General features: G+C 46.3%; 1 protein-coding gene across 2 annotated transcripts in view; it reads left to right on the top strand.

The window, feature by feature from the left end:
• The window catches only part of DPF3 (double PHD fingers 3), a 260,062-nt gene that overhangs the window by 92,285 nt on the left and 143,509 nt on the right, over positions 1 to 24,268 (top strand). For both annotated transcript variants that reach the window (XR_006293429.1, XM_043556512.1), the window contains exon 2: positions 18,297 to 18,457. Coding sequence is in view for 1 of the 2 variants with exons in the window: in XM_043556512.1 (XP_043412447.1) it covers positions 18,297 to 18,457 (161 nt within the window). In the remaining variant the exon portion in view is untranslated. The remainder of the gene's footprint in view (positions 1 to 18,296; positions 18,458 to 24,268) is intronic.

The following is a 24,268-nucleotide window of genomic DNA, read 5'->3' as shown; positions in this document are numbered from 1 at the left end:
TTAGGACGGAACTCAGTTTTGTATTTCAGCAGTATTTTGTTTTCGTCTTTGTTTTATTTTAAAGGTCACTGTCTGTTCTGGGTGTTTCCCGGTCCATGCAACGCCGTAAGAAGCCATTCACCTAGAGGTGTCACATCAGTGATTTAAGATTTGGAGGGGCTGGGGGAGAGGAGGTTCAGGACAGCTCTGGAGATTTGGGCCCCATCTCATGCTGGGGCACTGGAAGCGGCCTCTGCTAATTGGACCTTGTCCTGTCAGGACACATCAGACAGGGCCAGGGCGACACCCGAGCTTGGTGGGGGTGGGATGGTCTGCAGTAGCAGGTGTCACTGCTGCCGGGTCCTGGGAGTGCTTTGTTACTCTGGGGAGCGCGAGCTGGCCAGCAGTCACGTGGGCCGAGGTCAGGGGGCTGTGCAGAGCCGGGTTCTCCAGGAGCCCAGGAGGGCCAGTACTGAAGTGAAGGCCGTTTGGGGCTGGGTGGTGCCAGAGCTGGTGTGTGTGTGTGTGTGTGTGTGTGTGTGTGTGTGTGTCCCTACGAGTGACGATGCTTGCCTTCAAGAATACGCCTAACACTAAAAAAAAAAAAAAAAAAAAAAAAAAAAAAAAATTCTCCTAACACGAGAAATTTGTTTTTTTTTTTCTTTCTTTTTCTATCGCCTTCCAAAAAAAGACAAAACAAAACCCCTGAGTCCTTGAATTGTGTTAAGGGGATCATAAATTTTGGCTGTAGGGAGCACTCGAGGAAGCGCAGCTCAGCTCCAGGTCCTGAAGCAGGAAGCCTTCCTCCCTTTTTGTCGCTGCCTGGTCCCTCTGCCCTGCCCTTCAGAGTTTCCTTGTGACTGTCCCGGGCTAGGGCCTGCGGGCGTGTTTTGTTGACATGCTGGTGTGCGCCCAAGGACAGGCGCATGGCTCCCTGCTGGCTGTGCAGGAAGGAGCAGTGGGGGCATGTTCCAGGCCCCTGGGCCTGGCGGTGACTGCTGTGGCCAAGTGACGCCGTGTGCCCCTGGGACGGAGTGACTGTAGGCGGCACGGGGCCCTCCACACTCTTTTTCCTACCCCACACCCCATCCGCATGACCCTCTTCCGGTCACGGCTGGCCCGTGTCTCTGAGCTGCCTGCCTAGGTTTGAGCACGTGGCCCTCCTACAGAAGGAAGGGATTGGCCCTCGGGCAGTGTGGACCGGTGGGAGAAGAAGTCTGTGGATTTGGGCCGAGCTGTGCTCTAATCCCAGCTCTGCCGCTGAGCAGCTCTGTGGCGTTGGTTAAACTCCCTGTCCTCTCTGAGCCTTAGTTTCCTCATCTGTTAATGTAAACCGCGAGTACGGTACCCGCCACAGGGCAGTTGCTTGACAAATTGTACGACGATTATCGAAGCCGTGAGGTCGGCTTTGTTTGCGCTAACAGCACACCGCCTGTGAAGTCCTCCCAACACCCCTGCACAGGACAAGCCTGATCCTAGCAAAGGGGGCCCCCGCCTTGGACCTGATGGCCTCTGCTGTCATTCTAGTCACGGGTGGACAGCTTCTTGTGTACTTGTAGGGCTTCCCTGGTGCTCCCTTCTTTCCCCGGCTAGCAAAGGGGCTAGTGGAGCCCAGGGAAATGGTGCAGGCTGCCAGGGCAGTCCTTCAAGCCAGCAAATCAACATTTATTTATAGGTCTTGGAGGGAGACAACAGTGCAGGCAGTGGAGAAGGGCCTGACCGAGGCAGCTGCAGGGGGCAGGGGGCAGGGGGCAATGACAGTGGTGGGGGGGCCGGAGGAGGCAGAGAGGCCAGGTGGCATTTGTGTGGTGGAGAGCCAGAGTTCCGGCAGAAAGTGGAAGATTCCAACAGAGTAAACTGAGGTGTGTGTAATAAGATGGCTATTTATGAAAGTGTGGGCAGGGGAATGTACGAGGTGAGATAGCGCAGTACCCTGGGGGCTAGGTCAAGGGGAGAGGGGAGCCGTTATGGAGAGGGCTTCCTGACGGGAGCTGTGACCTTCAGTAGACCCGGCGAGGGAAGCGGCTGGGGGAGTAAATGCCCTATCTTGTTCTCTTCCCTCCCTCTGACCTGCTGCTGGCATTCACCGTTGACCCGGGCGGCAGAAGCAGAGGGAAGATGGCAAGCGGCTGACCCTGTGGGACATGCTCCTGGGGGCACAGAGCTGGGAGAAGGGTGGTGCAGAGAGAGAGCCTGGAAGGGCCAGCGGAAAGAGAATTGGCACAGAGAAGCAAGGGCTAGGGGAGAAGGAAGGCGGGGGATATTTAGGGGTACATGGGTGAAGAGAGTTGAGTTACCCAGGGGACCCAGCCAGAGGCTCTGTGGCAGAATGATTAATATCACGGCCTTGAGGAGGCAGACAGAATGGGGACTGATTTTACCCCACTTCTGTGTGGTCTTGGGCCGGCTGTTTCACCTCTCTAGGCCTGTTTCCTCATTTGTTTCACCTCTCTAGGCCTGTTGCCTCATCTGTGACGTGGGGATGATAAAGATACTATTTTCTACCTTGTAGTGGGGTGCCACGAAATACTAAAATACGCTGCAGGATGCCTGGGACACTGGAACTGGGTAAGTGGAGATAGGGCAGATAGAGGGCTTTGACAGAGGTCCAGCTGAGCAGGCCACGAGTATTGTGTAAGGCCCAGTGGGGGATATTGTGTATCCGACGACTGTATGTCAGGTACCCCTAGTCACTGGGAATGCAGAGGTGAACAAACTAGACCAGTCTGTCTCCCAGGGAGCTTCTGTATCTAGTGTGGAGAGACAGGTAGTAAGTAAAGATTAATAAAATGAGTTTTGGGGTTGGCAAAGTGCTAAAAAGACCAGAAACCAGGGGGGTGGGGGGTAGGTAAAGAAAGAGCAAATACTGTACAGAAGGGGTTTGGGGAAGACGTCAAGGAGGCAAGGGAGTGCAGAGCTCACAGAGAAGAAGCAGTGCTCTGTAGAGATGAGGGGAATGTTCCTGGACAGGGCCCTGCGGGTGCCAAGGCCCTGAGGCTGGTGTTTCTGGGGCAGAGAGGTGGCTTGGGGTAATAGCAGCTGCCCCTACGTGGACATGAGGACTAAGTGGAAAGTTCTTAGCCCGTGACTGGCACCTACCTATGCATGCTCAGGGACCCCGAGTTGTTGGCTGGTATTATTATTACTTTAACAAAAATTATTCTTTTAGGGGCAGCTGGGTGGCTCAGTCGGTTAAGCGTCCGACTTCGGCTCAGGTCACGATCTTGCGGTTCGTGGGTTCGAGCCCCGCGACGGGCTCTGTGCTGATACCTCAGAGCCTGGAACCTACTTCGGATTCTGTGTCTCCCTCTCTCTGCCCCTCCCCTGCTCACGTTCTGTCTCTTTCCCTCTCTCTCAAAAGTAAATAGACATTCAAAAAAATTCTTCTTTTAGAACAGCGTGGCATAAATAAGTGGGTAGGTGTGGTATAAGATGTTCCAGGGGATCAGCAGACATTTACTGCCAAGGTGGTGCCGACTGTAGTGTTGAAGAGTCCAGGCTCTGAGATGAGAACGCCTGGTTCAACTCCTGACTTGACTGCTCCCCACGTGGCCCTGAGCCTCCGACTGGAGCTGAGTGTCCTCCTCTCTGTCAGGGGGGAACAGTAACAGTGTCTCTCTCATGGGGTTGCTGCAAAGATGAAGTGCATTATTCTTTCTAAGGCACTTAAAAGGGAGCCTGGCCCACAGCAGAGGCTAGCTGGTCGTACTGTCATTGCTGAGGCTCAGGGGTAGCCCCGCTGCCGGAACCGGCAGCCAAGGGCTCTGTCTGCAAGGAGCTCACGGTTGGGTCCGAGACATGTGTTCAAAGAGATCCTGACCACCGAGGGCGGCATATGATGGTTATTGAGTAAGCGGCCCGACCGTTATTGGCCCTCCTCAAGGGCTGGAGGAGGGAAGGGAAGGCTCTGAGGAGGGCTGTGGAGACAAGAAAATGAAATTAATGCTAACTAGATCTGATAGCATCAGCTGAAGACGAAAGCGATCATATCGGTGCTTCTGCCCTTCCCACGTAGCCTTTTACAGCCATGTGCACATCCCCAGGCCGGGCCCCCTTACTTCTCATATCTGTCAGTTAGGGAGAGCCCCCCAAGTCCCTCTGTCAGCTCCTAGGGGCCCTTAAATCTGCTGCAAGTGGTTGGCACTCTTCTACCCTCGGCTTCCTCTAGGCCAGGGAGAAAAGGAGAGGTTAGAGGTCAGAGCACAGGAGCTGGGGAGCTGGGAGGACGAGGTGGATGGCAGGGTGGATGGAATTAACCAGAACCCTGTGTGTCTGGCAACTGGCAGATTCTTGTGGTAAGATAAGTGGAACCCTCTGCAAGGTAATTATTAGAGAGCATAAATTCCCCAGATAACCTGTCCTCAGAAGAGATATTGATGGCTGTGGGGCATGTGCTGGAGGCTGCCCTCCCTCCACTGATATTGACTCCTGTCCCCCACCTCTTCCTTCCCCCTCCTTTTCCTTCTTTGTTGCCTTTCCTCTGATCAGCTGCCCGTCCGGCCTTCCTCCCCTGCAGGCCTTGGCCTACAGCTCAAGTTGGCTCTTCTGGACCCTTCTTTTCACTCACTTCTTGGCTCTCTAAGTGATGGAGGTCCCAGAGCATAGCACGCCCCCCTGCACCCTTACAGTTCAGCAGGATTGGTGGGAGAGGCACAGAGGTGCAGCCCCTGTGGGGAAGAGTTTCAAAGAACAGAAGGAAGCCCCCAGCTTCTCCTGGGTCCAGGTCCTCAGAATGAGCGCTTACTGAGTGCTGTTGGGTCAGCGTCAGGCTCCGTGAAGGGCCAGGCCCGTACCTGGTCCCAGAGATGAAGAGGAGGAAGGTCAAGTGCTCAGCACAGCAGGCAGGTAGTAGGCACCTGTTGGCACCTCTCCTGCTCACCGCCCTTTCCAAAGCCCCCTCTTTGCCCCAAGCCTGTGGGCCTCCCAGGGAGCTCGCACTTTGGCTGACATTCTCTAAGTATTTGTTTAACAACCATAAAAAGAGGCAGAAGGCCTGATGGGGCACAGCTAGAGAAGGAGGGCAGGTCTCTCCTGTGTTGACCTGAGTTACTCAGTTCTGGCCCCAGACCTGTGCCCTAACTCTTGACCCAACTGGATGTGGCTTCTTAGAAGCCCATTTACTGCGTTCGCTGACCATGTTTGGGGGGGCGGGGCTCTTACCTCTCTCTGACCCCCAACAGCTTATCAGTAGAGTGACCTTATCATTTATCAGCCAAGCAAGGGCATTTTTGAGAGGCAAAGCAGGAGTTATTAATAATGATGCCTGCACCTTGATGTGAACTGGGACTGTTCCATGCAAAACGGGTGCTATTTATCAAAGTTCTCTGCCTGAGATAATGCTGATAAATATAAGCTTCTCTAGCTTCCATAATTCTGATGATGGTTTAATCCTGGTGATATTGGATCCTTGGGTGCTGTGTGGCTGCCTTGCCTCACCCGTTAATATGACTCTGTGCATATTTCCATCATTTGGAACATGTGAAGATAATTCTCTAGAGACATTTGACAGGTGGAGCCTGGGGCCCAGAGGGGTGGAGAGACCTGCTGAAGATCCACAGTGACCAAGTTCCGACTTCGACCTGGCACTGAGGTCTATCCTTGATTCCCACATGGGTCTCTCAGGGGCCAAGCCCCATCTCTCCACTCCAGGACACGGTAGCATGTCCTTACCCAAACAGCAAGGGCTGGGATGCATCTGTGAGCCTTATGCTGCCTCTTGGGTACATTCTGGAGGGGAGAGAGAGGATGAGGGAGGCAGGGGGGCAAAAGTCTGAACAAGACCCTCTCCTGTGCCTCGTGGTTCCTCATAATGTTACTTGGAATGAGAGGCCAAGGAGGGTTTAGGCACCATCCTGTTTGACAGGGAGCACCCCAGGGAGGGGACAGTGCTCTCAATGTCCCCATTTTCACTCAACAGGAGGCAATGAGGCCTCTGCAACTGTAGGAAGCACGTTTCGCCCATTGGCCAACAGTGTTTTCTAATAAAAAAGGGCTTTCGAGAGAGGCTAGAAAAAGAAGTAATTTCCAGTGATGAGTTTTGCATGCTGTAGTTAACAATAATTATTAAATAGGTAGGGTGAGCTAGTGCTTGTTTTCCTTATTGTTAACTGTATTTATGGGTTTTTATTAAGTTGTACCAAGCTGGGATAATTGGGAAATGCTCCACTTGAGCTGTGGGACTCTCGGCCTCCCGTTCTATTTTCTTTCCTTCCAAGGGCGGAGTCTTTTCATCATTTGAGACTTAGGTTGTAAACCAGGAGTTGGCAAACTGTTTTTTTTCTGTAAAGGTCCAGAAGCTTCGCAGGCCACGCAGCCACTGTTGGAACTCCTCAGTGCTACCACTGCGGTGCGAAAGCAGCCCAGACCACACGTGAATGAAAGCGCATGGCTGTCTTCCAGTGAAACTTTATTTATAGGAATTTGTGGGGGCTACATTTGGCCCAGGGGCTGTCATTTGCCAGCCCCTGCTGTAAACAGTGGAGAATTCCTGGAACTCGGAGCCTGGACAGGGAGGATCTCATCTCAGCCCTGCCCCGGTGTGACTGGAGGAAATTACTTCACCTCTCTGGTTATTGGTTTTCCTTGCAGTACAACAAACGCATCACATTAGACAATCTTGAGCACTCCGGGATTCTTATGGTAATCTGGCATTTTCCTTTGTGTCCCTTCAGTCAATGTTCAGAGAGCCACAGGGCCTCTCAAAGCCCATTACCCCTTGTTCACCTTCGGGATGGATTTGGTTTCTAAACCACAAAATAACGTTTTGTATTTCTCTGATGGTATCTTTTCAGGCAGCTCCATAACCAACCTACTTCTTGAGTTACTAAGAGGTGGCTCTGTGACAGGCTCTGTGACTAACAGTGCTTCTGGGACTGTTTGGCAGTTTGGGAAACCGAGGCACAAAAAAAGAAAAATGGCTAAGGCTGCCTAGCAAATTTGGTGATGCTCTTAGAGAAACCTGGTGCCTCCAAAAAAGTAAGGGTTGTTTAGGCTATTCCAGTTCTGGAGGCTCAATCTTGGTGAAGGGGCAGCAGTTGCCATGAGAGGCTGCTGGGGTCGTGGCCAAGAACAGGGTTCTGGACTGAAATTGCCTGGGCTTAGGTCTTCGCAGCAGCCCCGAACACCCTAGGCAAATCACTGAAAACTCTCTGTGCCTCAGTTTCCTAATCTGTGAAATCAGGGGGAATAATCAGAGGGGGTTGTGTGGGGACGAAACGAGATCATCTGTCAGGTGCTTAGAACAGTACCTGGCACACATAGTAAATGCTCAATAAATGGCAGCCAGGCCACTGTTATTTTTGTTATCACCATCTTGTCACCCTTCTATAAATATGTCGAGGATGTTTCTTCCTCATTTTGATATTTGACTCTTCTTCAACTTTTGGATTGGAGATGTGGGCTGATCTGTATGTCAAGTGACTCTCGGTGAGGTGGAAGGATTGGAGGAAGAAGACAGGGAAGGGGGGAAGGTGCGGGGAGGGAGGGAGGGAACTTGGAAATAGCTCCACGAGGAAAGGAGGGTCAGATTTTAAATACAGTCACATCCCCTTATATTGTTGGGCCGGGAAGAAAAATAGACTTCCCTTCAGCAGCACGGAGGTTCTGGTATCTTTTGTTCTTATCCCAGGATGTAGAGGTTATGAGGGCAGCTTTAGGTATTTCTAGGGTGACTTACCTTTTGGTTTTGGCTTTGTTAGTTTCCCAGAATATTTCAGTCTTCCCTACCAGAGGACTTAAATTTGGCAACATGACCAGCCTCTTGGTCAACCTGGCTTTGTTCTGTCCTTGTTAAAAGGTTTACAAGCGTGTGGCTCAAAAACCAGCGGGCCTGAGGCAGTTTTCTCAGAGGGCCACCAGGAGAAATTGGGGTGACTCTCAACCTTGTGGCAGGTTAAATGAGACTCAGTGCTTCTTTGTTTGGCTTGATGTCCCTTAGAAGGGCGGCCTGGAGATCATTTGGTCTGCAGGGCGTTTGCTTCTGCCGGCTGATTTTAACCAACTCTGACAGGAGGGCAGAGGCCCCCAAGCGAGGTCAGGACCACAAATCCCATCCCAGCAGGTGCATGATGGGGAGACAGCGCCCTCCGGATGACCTTCAAGTTCCCATTGATTTCCCGTCAAGCAATGCTTCCCCACCCCCCATCCTGCTCCTGTCCCTGCCTCTACCCGTAGGCTCGGGGCTCTGGAAAGAGACATGGATCAGTTCTCTGGGAAAGAACATGCAGAGGAGGTTAATTTAGAGACACGTCCTTTCAGGAAACTGGAGTAGGTACTTTGGGGACCATCTTCTGGCACTGCTAGTTTACAGTGCCGGCATGAGGCCTGGAATGTTCTTTTTGGGCATGGACAAGAAGGACTGATGTCATGAAGGGCATCATTTAGCCTCTTGGCCACACTTCTCTCTGGGTTTGATAGTGTGCAGGTGGCATTGTTGGGTCATGAGCAGGATTCAAGCACGGACAGCAGAATGGGCTCCTAAGCCACTGATGACTGTGTTGGGCAGGGAGGATCAGAAGTGAGAAGGTCATGGGTGGTGTCGCTCTCATTCCCTGTGCTGGGGGCCTCCCCCTAGGACTGACCTTCTTGTCTTCTGGAAGGCCTGTCTTCCATACCATTCAAGTTGTCTGTTGTAGGTAGCCTGGATCTTTCACTTACTTTGTGTGGTGTTATATGTCGAGCGATCCCCTATGTGCCAGACCCTGTGTTAGGTTCAGAGAGTGGTAGACAAGAGAAATAATGACGCTGCTCTCATGGAATTCATAATGTAGAGACAATCAGCAGGCAAAGAAAAAGCAGAAAAAGTTTGATAGCGGTATGATGGAAAAAAAACCCAAAACTAAACCAAAATAGAACGAGACATAGCAAGGACTGGGGCAGGAGTGGAGTAGGTGGGCTGCCTTAGGGTCGGTCAAAGAAGACTCTTCTGGGGGAGAAGCCAGCCATGAGAAGACCTGGGGGAACTGTATACCAGAAAGAGGGAATAGCATATGCAAAGGTCCTGAGGTGAGATGATTCTGGCATATTAGAGGGATATAGAGAAGTGTAGTGAGGATGAAGTTGAGTAGGTAAGGGGGGCAGGAGACAGGGGAAGTAGGAAAGGTGGGCATAGCCAGACAGTCTGGGGGCCTATAGCTACGGGAAGGAGTTTGGATTTTATTTTGAGTGCGGTGAAAGCCATTGGGGGGATTTAAGGAGGAGAATGTCAGGATCTGATTTCCATTTTAAAAAGATCACTTGGACTGCTGCGTTGAGAATTGACTACAGAGGATGTGTTCTTTGTGGCTGTGTTTTAAATGCCAGGCCAATATTCTTTTTATCAGGGAGGGCAATCTTGAGGCCCTTGTATTCCAGCAGCGAAGATGGGGTTGAGGATGTGTTTGTCCAAGAATTGTCTCTAATCAATGGTCTGCTTCTACCGGCAGGCACACTCAGGGGACAACATATTGGTGCCCAGCTCATAGCTGGGGTTTCAGAGAGGACTCGGTCTGTGAACCAGGGAAACTAAAAATCCGTTCTCAATCAATGAAGTTTCTGTGATGTGTGTGTGTTTTCTTTCTAGGTGTGCTTCACCCTAAGATAAAGCAGTCTCTCTCTTTTTTTTTTTTTCCCCCACTTTTGAAAGTTGGTTGCATTCTACACGTACACATTTATTTTGTCATGTCTGGCTGCCATTTGAAAGGCAAACCTTGGATACAAGAAAAGCTACAGTCTTCTTCCTCCCCGGAGCATCCTCCTTTCCTGACCAACCCCCCCGCCGCCCCCCACACCCCCATTATTTACTGGAAGGAATCATCCTTTTTCCCTCCTGTCTCCAGTCTCTTGTCCTTGGCGGCCCCTTGACTTCGACCCTGAGTTGTGTATGTCATCAGAACACCCAGTGGCAGCTCGGAAATCATGGCCAGGTTCAATATAAATTCCGTCTTGCTTAGGCAGCTTTGCATAATAAGTCCCTGAAAAGTCTTCACCGGAGTAGATGCCGGAAAAGGGATTTATTGGGTCTAGCAGGCCTGAACATCAGACTGCATGGCATTTAAGTCATGAGAGGAGTTTCAGGGTTCAAATTCTTCATCTGACTCGGCTTTCGTGAAGCAATACCCTGGCCCCCAAGGTGCCTTTCCGGCGATGTGTTGAAGGTCAGAGTTATTGCTAGAGTGACCACTCAGAGAATGTCAGGATCTTCTCCATACATTTGCCTTAAAGCAGGCCTCGTGGTTGTTTTGTTAGGGATGAGGGCTTCTGTGGGACTAGCCTGCAACAGGGCAGTGCTGCTAGGTTGATCCACGCCAGCTGCCAGAGAAAAAATTTCAGGAGCAAACCCAGCTGAGTTAAAGTCGGTTAACTGGGCTCTCCTGCTCTGCCCTTAGAACATGGCCAAAGAACATCACAAGGCTCTCTTGTCCAAAGCAAGGCTCCCTTGCTTTGGAGGTTGGTGAGCCATCCTTAGGCCAGTGAGTCTCATGTTTCTCAGAATCACCGGAAAGGGGGGGGGTGTCTGTCAAAAATACGGATGTCTGGATCACATGCCAGACCTCCAGAATCAGGATTTCACAGCCTCCCCCACCCCCACTAGTTCTGACACAAACCAAAGTTTGAAAGCCACTCCCTAGAAGATTCTTCTGGAGAGTGAGGTGATGGCATTCTTGATAAGCACCAAAGGCTCATTTCCTGCACCAGCCGAGGAAGAGTTCATCCTCTTGGGGTGGTCTGTTGACAGCCCAGTGTTCAGGGAGCTTGTGAAGTTCAGAGAAGGGGGAGATGAGTTCTTTTTCTTGCAGAGAGGCATGAATATCATAGATGGAGAAATGAAAATCTTGAGAGCTGAGGTGATTTTTTCTTTTTATGGGATGACTGGGAAACTTCAGTAAGATTTGAACCTGTAGGATATATGTTTTCAGTTGCCTAAGCCTGGACTCTGGAGAAGCCAGATAACTTCAGGCTCACCTCATTTGCATATGGAGAAAGAATGTCCCAAGTATCTCTCAGCTGTGAAGCTTCCATTAGGATGGCCTGACGTTTCTTTTTTTTTTTTTTTAATCTTATTATTTATTTTTTTTAAATGTACATCCAAATTAGTTAGCATATAGTGCAACAATGATTTCAGGAGTAGATTCCTTAGTGCCCCTGACCCATTTAGCCCATCCCCCCTCCCACAACCCCTCTAGTAACCCTCAGTTTGTTCTCCATATTTATGAGTCTCCTCTGTTTTGTCCCCCTCCCTGTTTTTATATTATTTTTGTTTCCCTTCCCCTATGTTCATCTGTTTTGGCACTTAAAGTCCTCATATGAGTGAAGTCATATGATTTTTGTCTTTGTCTGACTAATTTCACTTAGCATAATACCCTCCAGTTCCATCCACGTAGTTGCAAATGGCAAGATTTCATTCTTTTTGATTGCCGAGTAATATTCCATTGTGTGTGTGGAATATATATATTTTTCCATACTTTGCATACTTTCCATACTTTGGCTATTGTTGATAGTGCTGCTATAAACATGGGGGTGCATGTGTCCCTTCAAAACAGCACACCTGTATCCCTTGGATAAATGCCTAGTAGTGCAATTGCTGGGTCATAGGGAGGCTGCACCAGCTTGCATTCCCAAGGATGGCCTGACATTTCAGTCAAGGCTTATCACATGCTTCTGCAGTCCCAGTACTGTGCTTGGTTGGGTAGCATGGAAATATATAACTCTTAGTTCCTGTCTTCAAGAGTCTTATGATCTAGTCGGGTGGAGAGACATAAGGGGGATGGTACGGACTGGCCAAACATGGCTGAGACTCAGGGAGTCCTGAGAAGGCAGAGAGCAAACACTGTTGGCAGGGGTCACTGGAGAGGCTTCCTGGAAGAGGCAGGCCTTCAGCCAGCCCTTGAACAGATTAAGATTAGCCAGGCTAGGGGCAAGAGACAAGAATTATAGGTGGGAGGAAAGACCTGAGTAAAGTATTTTGTTGGGGTCCAGGGGTAGAGCTGTCTGATTCATATATACAGGAAGGTCAGATGAGGATTCATTCATTCATTCATTCATTCATTCATTCATCATTCAACCCAACATGGCAAGCTCTGTGTTGGGCTTGGGGATAGAGCAGCAAATGAGCCAGGCACTGTTTCTGTTCTTGGGGTAGGCTTTGGACTGCTGGGGTCATCATGCAATGGCTACTCAGCTCTCCTGGTTGCCTGAGGTTTTGGGACAGAGGCTTGGGTTGGCACTTGCCAGCCTCAAAGACACTGCAGCAGTGAGTGTGGCGTGCGTATGTTGTGTGGAGGGCATCAGCCAGCTGAAGAAGATGGTGTGTCACACAGGGGCAGAAGATGCTGCTCTTTGGGGGAAGGAGAAGGGAACCACCATTGACGAAAGGCATTTCCCTCCATGCGTCAGACGTTTTCTGTCATTTAGTTCTCTCACAGACCTGAGGTTGGCGTTGTGGTTAAGTAGAGCTGAGGCTTGGGGAGGGTAACTGACTTGGTCTGAGGTTGTAGCCAGTCAGCCATGGAGCTGGATTCAGATCTGCCTGATTCCAAGTCTCTGTTCTTTCTGTTGCACCCCAATCCCTTGGCTCTCCAAGGGCCCTGTCATCCTCCAGAGGAGTTTGGGCACCAGTGGGAGCCATCTTGGCTTCCATCCTGAGGAATGAAAGACAAAAAACTGAGCTCCAGGGATATTCCTTTTTGTCAGGATGGGTGGGAGAAGAGCTGAAGTGACTATAATCGGGGGCTGCTGCAATGACCCAGGAGCCCAGGGACAATGACTCAATGGGAGTGGTTGCAGACATTCTCTCAACATTTTTTGGAAGTTGTGAGTAGACAGCCATGCAATCGAAATCACCAACGTATGCGTGCAACAAACTCTGAAGACTGTCCTAATATAAACATCTACCATAGGTATATGAGTTGTTGTTGAAAGCAATTCATCTGTGTGCTGGGCTCTGTGCTGGACACTGGGGATAAGTCAGGAAAACAGTGGGCTTGCAGGGTTACCGGGTTACACTGCCCCAGGGGGTGCCGTTCACATTGAAGTTTACATGAATGGTGCCCCTGGGCAGGTGGCTACGTGCAGCGGCCCCGCAGATGGTCTCTGCCCTCAGAGAGTTCACAGTCTTGTAAAGAAGACAAATATTAAACATTGAATGGAATTGAAACTAACGTTATGAATGGTATTATTATTGCCATCTTTGTTGGGAGAGGGCAGAATGAGGGAAGAAGAGGACTGGAATCTTGCTCTCACCATTCTCTGCAGGCCTTTCCTATTTTATTTTATTAGTTGGTTTTTTTTTTTTTAACGTCTATTCATTTTTGAGAGACAGAGACAGAGCGCAAGTGGGGGAGGGGCAGAGAGAGAGGGCGACACAGAATCTGAAGCAGGCTCCAGGTTCTGAGCTGTCTGCACAGAACCTGACCTGGGGCTCAAACTCATGAACCGCGGGATCAATGACCTGAGCCGAAGTCGGACGCTTAACTGACTGAGCCACCCAGGGGTTCCAGGCCTTTCCTCTTTTAAATATCAGAAACACTGCCTTAGCTTGGGCTGCTAGAGCAGGATGCCATAGACTGAGTGGCTTAAACAACAGATACTTATTTTCCACAGTTCTGGAGGCCGGGAAGTCTGAGATAAGGGTGTATTCTTGCTGTGTGCTCACATGGCAGAGAGAGAAAGAGGAAGAGAGAGGTCTTTCTCCTGTCCCTTCTTATGTAGGGGCACTAATCCTATCATGAGGACGCTGTCCTCACGACCTAATTACCTCCCCAAGGCCCTGTATCCAGATACTAGAACATTGTGTGTGTGTGTGTGTGTGTGTGTGTGTGTGTGTGTGGAGGGGGGGTGGGTGTTAGGGCTTCAACACATGGATTTCAGGGGAAACAGTTCAGTCCGCAGTAAACCCTAACCCTGGCTTTCTTTGAAGGGCAGCTTTAGGAAGAGTGTAACTCTGAGGAAAATGAAAAGGTTCCTCCACCTTGCCAAATATTGCCCCCTGCTTGCTAGTTATAAAATGCTATGTAAATGGGAACCGGCTTTCTGCGGTGCAGTTAGAGTTAAATATATTTAAATGCAAACGGGAGGAAGTTAGCATATCGGTGTAGATGCGTCTTAATGTGTATTTGTGGGTGGTGGTGGCAGTGTGGGCAGCTGGGTGAGACAGCAGGAAATCCAGGTGCCCACAGAGAACAGGAGGGGCCGATGGGGGGAAGGAGGGGCCAGAAATCCTGCCACAGGCTAGGGCTTCTTGTTGTCTCTGCTTATCTCTGTTTATGTGCACAAATAGCAATGATGGGCCAAGGTCCTGTTTTTACTGTCAAAGGGGACTGGTGGACGGCATCAGGGATGGAAAGAGGGTGACACCCTGAGAAATGCAAGAACCCAGTGCCAGATGGGATGAAGGAAAGGGGAAGGCCAAGGACACCTTGCTAGGGAGGGAAGAGCAGTGTTCTCTCACTGCCGTCTCCCCACACACCCTCCCAACCCAGAAGAATGGCGACTCTGGGGAGGGAGCAGGCTTCTGGTAGGAGATGAGGAATGTGCTTTTGGACACGTGTTTGGGGTATGACAGGACACCTGTTCTTGGGTCAGAACACAGGAGCAGAGGGACAGTGAAGAGGGAGGGGCCCCAGGTATCTGCGTTGGACGGTTGGACTTAGGAGTCAGCTCAGGGCAGTGGACACGGAATCTAAGAGAACGGGCACGGTCTTGAGAGAGAGAGAAAGACAAAGGTGGAGGCATGAGGAAGAAAAGGAGCAGAGGGTCTGTGATGGGCTCTGAAAATCACATTTGGAGCCTGGTTGACAGTTATTTTGGAGAAGTCTTATTTTGACCCCTCTGAATCCTGATTGGTTCCCTGGAATCCAGTTTTCCACAGATATGCTCAAGGAGGGTCACTGGAAAGCTCTGAGGGCTGAAGCTCCCTCACTCCAGATGTGATCGCTAAGGGATCTCCCCCCTCCCAGCGGCCCCCGGAACTGGGCAGTCAGCACTCCCTCAAGCCATAGGCCATGGGGGGCTCCTGCTCTGGCGGAGAGCCTAGCAATTTGTTCCTCTTGCCTTTCCTGCTTCTGATTGCAGCCTTGGGTAGCCCGAAGTAGGCTGTTGATGAGAACATCATTCTATTCTGCCTTGTGCCAGCTTCTTCCAGCCCAAGACATCTATCATCCCGTGGCAATCCGGCCCCCTTGGTTTGATGCAGACAGGTGATGGCTGAGGCTGGGCTGTGCCTGACCCAGCCTGGGGCACGCTCCACAAAATGAGTCATTCCCTGCCAGCCTTTCCCTGCTCCCTCTGCCCCTCACAACTTGAATGCAAATGTCACCCCTGGGATCCTATCATCGAGGGATTTTTTTTTTTTTAAAGAAATCCCATATTGAAAAGGACATTTGTCCTCTCTCCTGTTTAAATTGCTTTCCACGGGTTAGGGAGACCTGGCCATCGATTTTCTTCTAGAGAGCAGAACGAGCCCTGTGAAGATTTTGGCTAATTAACTTTTGGAGAGGCGCTGCTTGAATTTATCAAAAAGGTTGAAGTCTCTTTTCTCCTCCCACATCTTGAAAAAGGCTTTAAACTTTTGTTTCCAAATCTCTGCCAATGCCTGGACTGTTTAAAAGTGAGTTCCCTGGAGACAGTGGCAGAGAGGGTGTTAGATGTCACATTTTTGCAGGTCCAGCCTGTAATACAGTTGTTCCAGTCCGAAGAAGGTTTTTTTTTCTGTTTACATAAGAGAGGTATCGTTCACACCAAGATTACATTTAAAAATACACATTCCCCCCCCCCCCCCCCCAGCATGCCTATTACTAATAGCATTGCATGTTACGGAAAGTGGAAAATATTTAAGATGAAATTAATTTTCACCCAGCGCACCACTTTGTTTGACTTTCTCGTTCCATTTGGTGTGGGGCACGGACTTGGCCAAACTCACTTTCCCTTCCAGCAACTTCATTTTCTTGTTCCTCTCTCTGGGATTGGAGTTGTTGGAAGCCAGTAATGAGCATATCGGGAAAAGTCTAATTTGAGATCCCTCTGTAGTTTCCTTTTCTATTGGCTTCCAGAGTTTGTTTTGAAAACGGAAACCTTCCTGTCGCCAGCTGATGAGTTGTAGTGTGCCATCTTCTTTTTTCTTATGGCTTCTCCTACAGCAGAATTTTTGGAGTTGGAATAGTTAACATCTATTTTGGCCATCTGTCAAAAGATCGTGGGAAACCAGATGACTGTTTCTCACATCGGACACCTCTCTGTTATGTGTTCTTGTCAGTTCTCATCAACTGATTGCTGTTGCTCATCAACTGGTTGGTTGGTTGCTGTTTCATGAAGAAGCTGGAGCATCTAAGACACTCTGGACAGGCTGTGTGTCATCTTACCTGGGCTGAGCTGCCTGTGAAAGTTCTGGCACACTGGACTATGTCGCCTTAGCAGTGGAGGCATTTAAGCTGGTGGGACACAGATGTGAACGCTTTGTAGGAAATGGTTCTTTATTTTTGATCAATCTCATGATCCTTGTTACCATCTTTGATTACATCAGCTCATGTTCTGTTTTATAGCATTTTAATGGGCTTCCACCCCCCCCCCCCCAATTCATTTCCAGCTGTGTGGCTATTATAATTTGATTACAGTTTGGTTTTGCAACTGCTAGGATACTTTCTGAGCACATTATGCCTTCCTTGTGAAACTGAAGATGTTCAGAGGGGGAAAAGGAGCAAGGGGACTTTTTTTAAGGAGTTATGTCAATAAGTAATTTCCAAGAGATGCCTCAGAAGCTTCAATGGTTGTATCTTCCCAGAATAAGAAATTTGCTTTAAACTCTTGGTGGACCCTGACCCACTGACTTTTTTAAAAAGCACTATAGAAAAATCCCTCTAAAATTTTGCTTTCTTTAGTCCTCTAAATATTTTTGTTAAGAAATATACTATTCTCACCTTAGAGACTTTCTCACCCCGATTTTGGCCTCTTCAGGTCTATGTAGAACCAAAACAAAGGGACATTCATAATGTTTCTTCAAAATGAGCTACCTGGTTCTCCCTTCTGGCCCTGTAATCCCTCTGGCTCCCCCCTTCCTGCCTTTCCCTCCCCTCCCCACAAAGAAGTACAAGTCTACCTGGCAAGGTTATGTTATTACATTTGTATTTCCTTGAGCCATTTATTAACCTCCCACATGTGCCTGTCTTTGATTTGGTAGGTATTTGATCTCACTGATTTTTTTTTTTTTAATATTTGATCAGTTTTACCAATGTTATATTTTTGGTCTTTGAAAAGGGTATCATCTTAAAATTAGCAGCATCACCACGTGTCCAAGGATACTAAAGATTCAGTAACATAAAATTTGCTGGGCTTAGATCACCACTCCAACAAACCAGAAAGGTCTTTCTCTTTGTGTTTTAGATTTCAGGGATTGAATTATCTTGACTTCAAAATGCAACTATTATACATCCTTCCTTTACTTTCAGTTAGGAAGTTATTTTTTCTTTATTTTTCTATTTTTATTTTCTTTATTTTTTATTTTCTTTATTTTTTATTTTTAAAAAAAATTTTATGTTTATTTATTTTTAAGAATGAGAGAGAGAGTGAGTATGGGAGGGGAAGAGAGAGAGGGAGACACAGAATCTGAAGGAGGCTTCAGGCTCCAAGCTGTCAGCACAGAGCCTGTTGCGGGGCTCGAACTTACGGAACATGAGATCATGACCTGAGCTGAAGTCGGACGTCTATCCGACTGAACCACCCAGGCACCCCAGAAGTTATTTTTTAAGTGTGTGGTTTTAAAAGACTGGTTCGTGCCCCTTTTCGCCTCCTTTCCCCATGATAGCTTTACTTTTATGGGATATTTCCTCTGTCCTGCTAGTCTGTGTTTATGTGGGGTGTTTCTCTCTGATTGCAATGGAAATCTGTGCATCCATGCTTTGGGGTTTGGGTTCACTCTAGAGTGCCTTTGCTGGCAATTACTGAGAACAAAGTGTGGTTAATGTAGGATCTTAATAAGGGGGCTCTAGAAGCCCGAGGTCCTGGTAGATCTCATGTAGAAGATTGTTCTAGAACCACCTCTAGAGGTGGGACCTCATGCTTCCTGGAGTGGGAACTTGTTACTTTTACTAGTGGTTTATCTAGGGGCCCTAGGCTCTTGGTTACAGGGGATTCTAAATTCCCTGGTGATTTTGGCATGGGAAATAGAACCTGGTTGAGACCTGACACCAAGTTGGATTCCTCCCCTCCCTTGGTACTCATTCATTGCCTTGGTCTCCAGATACACAAAATCTTCCCAGGGAGGTAGGTGGGTACCATCACTTATCCTCTGGGTGTGTTTCTGTTTTCCCTGGCCTCATTCCTCCTCTGTCTCTCTCCCCTGCTGATAGACTCGGGGACCAGTTCTACAAGGAGGCCATCGAGCACTGCCGAAGCTATAACTCGAGGCTGTGCGCAGAGCGCAGCGTGCGTCTCCCTTTCCTGGACTCGCAGACCGGTGTGGCCCAGAACAACTGCTACATCTGGATGGAGAAGAGGCACCGTGGCCCAGGTAAGCCACGCCACCCTGGACATGTTCTGGCTTCCAGTCTGGAGGGAGGGAGGACCAGCCATTGGGAATCTCCGCAGTGATGCTGGGGAAAGGCAAGCTGTACAGCAGGCTGGGACACTCTCATGAAACTCCACTGATTTATAGCTCTCGGCACACGTCCCAAGGATGATGGAGGGGAGGGGCAATGGAGCCTTGTTGGCAGGGGTGGGGAGGGGAGGGGGACAGAGTGAAAGAACTCAGGATTTAGCCCCCAAAAGGGAAGGTTGAGGGCATGGCATCCACCTCATCCTTTGCCCTTTCTGTAGTTCAGTGGTTATTAGCTGGAAATCTGTAGTCAGATCTGGGTTGGAGGCTTGGCTTTATCATCAAACCAAGATCTCTCCCTCAGGTTCCTCACCTGCGAAATGGGAGTAATAATAGTTTTCACTTTAGAATTTTGTCAGGATTGCATGGAAATATTCAGAAAAAATGTATGAGTCAGCACCTAGTAACTATGTGCTCCCAAAATGCTGGCTATTATCGTTGATATTCCTACTATTATTATCATGACACTAGTCTTCTAGGCTCCAGAGAACACCGTAAAGACCAATAGGTGGAGATTAGGGACGCAACCAATGGAATGCAGTTTTCTGGCTCTCTATGGGTCTATTTTAGAAAGTTTTTATGATGAAAAATTTCAAACCCGTACAAAAGTGGAGAGAATAGTAAAATGAATGTCCATGTATTTATCACCCAGTGTCAACAATGATCAACTCATGGCCAGTCTTGTTTCATTTATACTCACCTCCCACTTTCCTCCTTGACCCTAGGTTATTTGGAAGCAAATCCAAGGCAACATGTTATTTCATCTGTAAATTTTTCAGTATGTATCTCTAAATGGTAAGGACATAAGCAGACATGCCCACGATGGCTATCAAAGCTTCAAGGTAGCAATTAGACCTTAACAGAATCACATATTGGTTCAACATTTATTTCCCCCTGGTAGTTGAAATCAGAATCCAAAGAGGAATCCTATGTTGCAATTGGCTGAGGTATTTCTTAAGTCTCTTTAAATCTGTAGGTCTTGGCGTGTGTTTGTCTGTCTGTCTCTCTTTCTCTCCCCCTTGCATGTTGTTTATGGAAGAAACTGAGTTGTTTGCGCTGTAGGGTTTCCAGAGTCCAGATTTTCTGATTGCATCCCCATGGTGTTATTCTTGGGAATTGGTTGTTAAGACTAGAGACCTGAGCAGATTCAGGTTCAGCTTTTTGGGGCAAGAACAACTCCTAAGTGGTGGTGTGTTATTTCCATCAGGAGGCTCATGGTATCTGGTTATCTCTCTTCTATTAAAAAATTTTTTTTTAAATGTTTATTTCTTTTTGAGAGAGAGAGAGAGAGAGAGAGAGAGAGAGAGAGAGAGAGAGAGAGATCAGGGAAGGGGCAGAGAGAAAGGGAGATACAGAATCCGAAGCAGGCTCCAGGCTCTGAGCTGTCAGCACAGAGCCTGACGCAGGGCTTGAACTCACGAACTGTGAGATCATGACCTGAGCTGAAGTCCGATGCCTGAGCAACTGAGTCACCCAGGCACCCCAAGTTACCTCTCTTTTATTGATGTTAACAGCCCTTGATGGTAGTTGCCTAGATCCTTTATTCTGTTAAGGGCTGCAAAAAACGTGACATTTAATTCAAGGCTGTCACTAATTCTTCATTTATTAGCTCTGTAACCTCTATAAAGTGAAATATCTCCTCATTAAAATTTTGGTTATTGTGAGGTATAGTTCACATATGACAGGCAGGATAAATAATTTTGCCCCTTTATTTATCAGTTTATTTTATTTTATTTTTCATCAGTATAAGTATACTCTAATCTCCATCCCTTGTTTCACCCCTCTCCCTTCCACCCAACCTCCCCTTTGCTAACCATCAGTTTGTGCTCTATAGTTGAGACTCTGTTTTTTGGTTTCTCTCTCTCTTTCTCTCTTTTTCTTTGTTTGTTTGCTTTGTTTCTTAAATTTCACATGAGTGAGATCATATGATATTTGTCTTTCTCTGACTAACTTATTTTGCTTGGCGTTATACTCTCCAGCTCTATCCATGTTGTTGCAAATGGGAAGATTTCATTCTTTTTTATGGCCGAATAATATTCCATTGTGTATATATACCACAACATCTGTACTCATTCACCTACCGATGGACCCTTGGGCTGCTTCCGTAATTTGACTATTGTAAATAATGTGTTCACCAGTTTTCAAAATAAAGAGTAGGTTCCCTAGTATTTACCAAAAGTGATTAATAAAGTTACTATTTTGTTGAGTGCCATCATGATTTCACAGATTTAAACACCATGGATACATTTTAACCCATTGGAGCTATTATTCTTATTGATGCTTAAATTGTCCCATTTTTGGCCCATAGGGGTTTGGGCCAGTGCTGGTGTTCTGAAAGAACCCCAGTAGTTTGTGATGGCTTCCTTGGTATCCTAATATTAAGACAAATGTTTTAGGCTTATTTTGTACATTTCCTGCCCAGACCTGGAATTAGCTATTTCTATAAGAAATCCTGTTGCCTTTTTGTAGGAAATGTTATTTGAAGACCATAATCTGATGGTACTTATTGTTCCTGGGTTGATTGTTGTTTCTAGAACTTTTCAGTGAGTGGATCTAAGAAATATGATTTCTTTTTTTTTTTTAAGAGAAAATACATTATGAACTTCTATTTCCCATTCAATTCAATTTTACACAGTTTTTCTGAACTGTCTTAATTGTCTCTCCTTTCTCCAACTCTAAAAAAATCCTGGCTCTTAATGATGCTGACATAATTATTTATTTGCTTCCCCCTGCCCCCCACATACATATGAGTATCAAATAAAATTAGACTTCCAACGATACAATTACTGAACATATTTAAGGTTTTTCTTCTTCTTCTTCTTCTTCTTTTATTTTTTTGCAATTCTTTTTGTCCTTAGGGCATTGCCTATTAAGGATGTAGAGTGAAATTACTGTGCTTTAAGGTCACTTGAAATACTTCCTCTGAGTGGTTGTGCCACTAACTGAATACACAGTTGGATTTGTTTCATTTTGCTTTCACTTATTAGGTATTATTTTTTTACAAATTTCATATAATTTGTTTGTATTTTTAAAATTAGTTTTTATTTTGAAATAATTACAGATCCACAGGAAGTTGCACACATAGTACAGAGGAATCCCCCAAATCCTCCACCCAATTTCTCCCAGTGGATACATCTTATGTAATCAGAGCACAATCTGGAAACCAGAAAGCTGACATTGGTAAAATGTGTGTGTGTAGTTCTATGCCATTTTATCACATATAGATTTGTGGAACCAGCACTATAATCAAGATATAAAACTATTCCATCACCACAAAGATCTCCCTCATACTATCCCCTTATAATCATACTCACCAGCCCCTCTCATTATTTCAATACCTTTACCCTCCCCCATGTATAACACAATGTCTTAAACATTTCCTCTGCACACATTGGAAAACCATCTCAGACAGTATTATAATTTTTGCTTCACTCCTGAAATGAATATTATACTACAGGTTAACTAACTAGAATTAAAAAAAAAAAATTGAAATAAAAAAAATTTTTTTGCTTCAACTATCAAACTATTAACTTAGAAAACTGAAGTGTCTATTATATTTACTCATATTTTTACTCTTTAATTGTTCCTTTTTCCCTCTTGATGTTCCAAGATGCCTTCTTTTATAATTTCTTTCTGATTAAGTATTTCTTTAGCCATTCTTTTAAAGTAGGTCTACTGGTAATAACTTCTCATAAGTTTTCTTTCTTCTGGGAATGCCTAGATTTTTTCCTTCATTCCTAAAGGATATTTTTGCTGGATATAAAGTTCTGGGTTGATAAATCCTTTTATTTTAGCAATTGAAAAATGTTTTGCATCTCTTTTTGGTGTGTGATGAGGTTTGTGAGGAGACATTTGCTGTCATTCTTTTCTTTTATAAGTGAGGTGTTGGGGAACCTGAGTGGTTCAATTGGTTGAGCATCTGACTTTGGTTCAGGTCATGATCTTGTGATTCATGAGTTTGAGTCCCACATCAGGCTTACTGTTGTCAGCACAGAGCCTGCTTCAGATCCTCCGTCTTACTGTCTCTCTGCCCCTTCCTTGCTTGCTGTCTCTCTCTCAAAAATAAACATTCGTAAGTGAGGTGTCATTTCTGTCTCACTACTTTCAAGACTTTTTTTTGTCTTTAGTTTTCAAAAATCTGATTTTGATATGTTTTGCTGTGGATTTGTTTGGGTTTACCTGTTTTGGAATTCACTCAGCTTCTGGAATCTGTAGGTTTATATCTTTTGCCAAGTTTAGGAAAATTTCAGCTATTATTTTTTTGAATACATGTTCAGCCCCACTCTCTTTCCCTTATCCTTCTGGGACTCTGCTAACACAAATTTTAGATTTTTTGCTATAGCCCATAAGTCCCTCAGGCTCTGGGTCTTTCTGTTTGTTTGTTTTTGTTTTTGTTTTTTCTCTCTGTTGCTCAGATTGGGTTATTTTTATTTTTCTCTCTTCCAGTTCACTACTTCTTTCTTCTATTCTCTGCATTTGTTGTGTTGTTTTATTGTGTTTTTAACTTTTACAATTTCTGTTTGGTTCTTCTTTATATCTTCCATTGCCTTGCTGAGACTTTGTATTTTTTCATTTTTTTTAAATTTAAAAAAAAAATTTTTTTTTCAACGTTTATTTATTTCTGGGACAGAGAGAGACAAAGCATGAACGGGGGAGGGGCAGAGAGAGAGGGAGACACAGAATCGGAAACAGGCTCCAGGCTCTGAGCCATCAGCCCAGAGCCCGACGCGGGGCTCGAACTCCCAGACCGCGAGATCGTGACCTGGCTGAAGTCGGACGCTTAACCGACTGCGCCACCCAGGCGCCCCTGTATTTTTTCATTTTTCCAAGTATTTGTGATTATTTGTTGAAACATGTTTATGATGCCTCCTTCAAAATCCTTGTCAGATAATTCTAATATTTGCATTGATATCTATTGTCTTTTTTACTCATTCAAATTGAGATTTTCCTGGTTCTTCATATGAATGATTTTGATTGACTAGGGGAATTGTTTTTGTATTGTTAAATTTTGATAGTCCTTTATATATTCTAGATTCAAGATGTTTATTTGATATATACTTTGCAAATATTTTCTCCCAGTTTTTGTCTTATATTTTCATTATCTTTTTTTTTTTAAGTTTATTTATTTTGAGAGAGAGTGACAGAGAGCAAGAGTTGGGGAGGGATAGAGAGGGAGAGACAATACAAAGCAGGCTCCATGCTGTCAGTGCAGAGCCCAATGAGGGGCTTGAACTCACAAACCATGAGATCATGACCTGAGCTGAAATCGAGAGTCTGACACTTAACTGACTGAGCCACCCTGGTGCCCCTATTTCATTATCTTAATAGTGTCTTTCAAAGAGCAGACATTTTATATTTTGATTAAGTCCAATTTATCAATTTGTTATTTAATGAATTGAGATTTTGTTGTTCTATGTAAGAAATTGTTGCTTAATCCAATGTCAAGTAATGTATTTTTTTTTCCTAGAAGTTTAATAATTATAGGTTTTATACTTAGGTCTATGATCCATTTTGAATTAATTTTAAAATATGGTTTGAGGTACAGATTAAAGTTTATATTTTTGCAGATAGAAATCCAATTGTTCCAGCATAATTTGTTGAAAAGATTAGCCTTTCTCAACTGAATTGCTTTTGTACCTTTGTCAAAAATTAAATGTTCACATGTATGTAGTTCTATTTCTGGATGTTCAATTTTGTTTCATGGGTTTATCTGTTTTCACACTAATA

This window comes from Prionailurus bengalensis, chromosome B3 (assembly GCF_016509475.1).
Source record: "Prionailurus bengalensis isolate Pbe53 chromosome B3, Fcat_Pben_1.1_paternal_pri, whole genome shotgun sequence".
In the NCBI taxonomy this organism is placed as follows: domain Eukaryota; kingdom Metazoa; phylum Chordata; class Mammalia; order Carnivora; family Felidae; genus Prionailurus; species Prionailurus bengalensis.
This window is presented reverse-complemented; position numbering and strand designations above follow the sequence as displayed.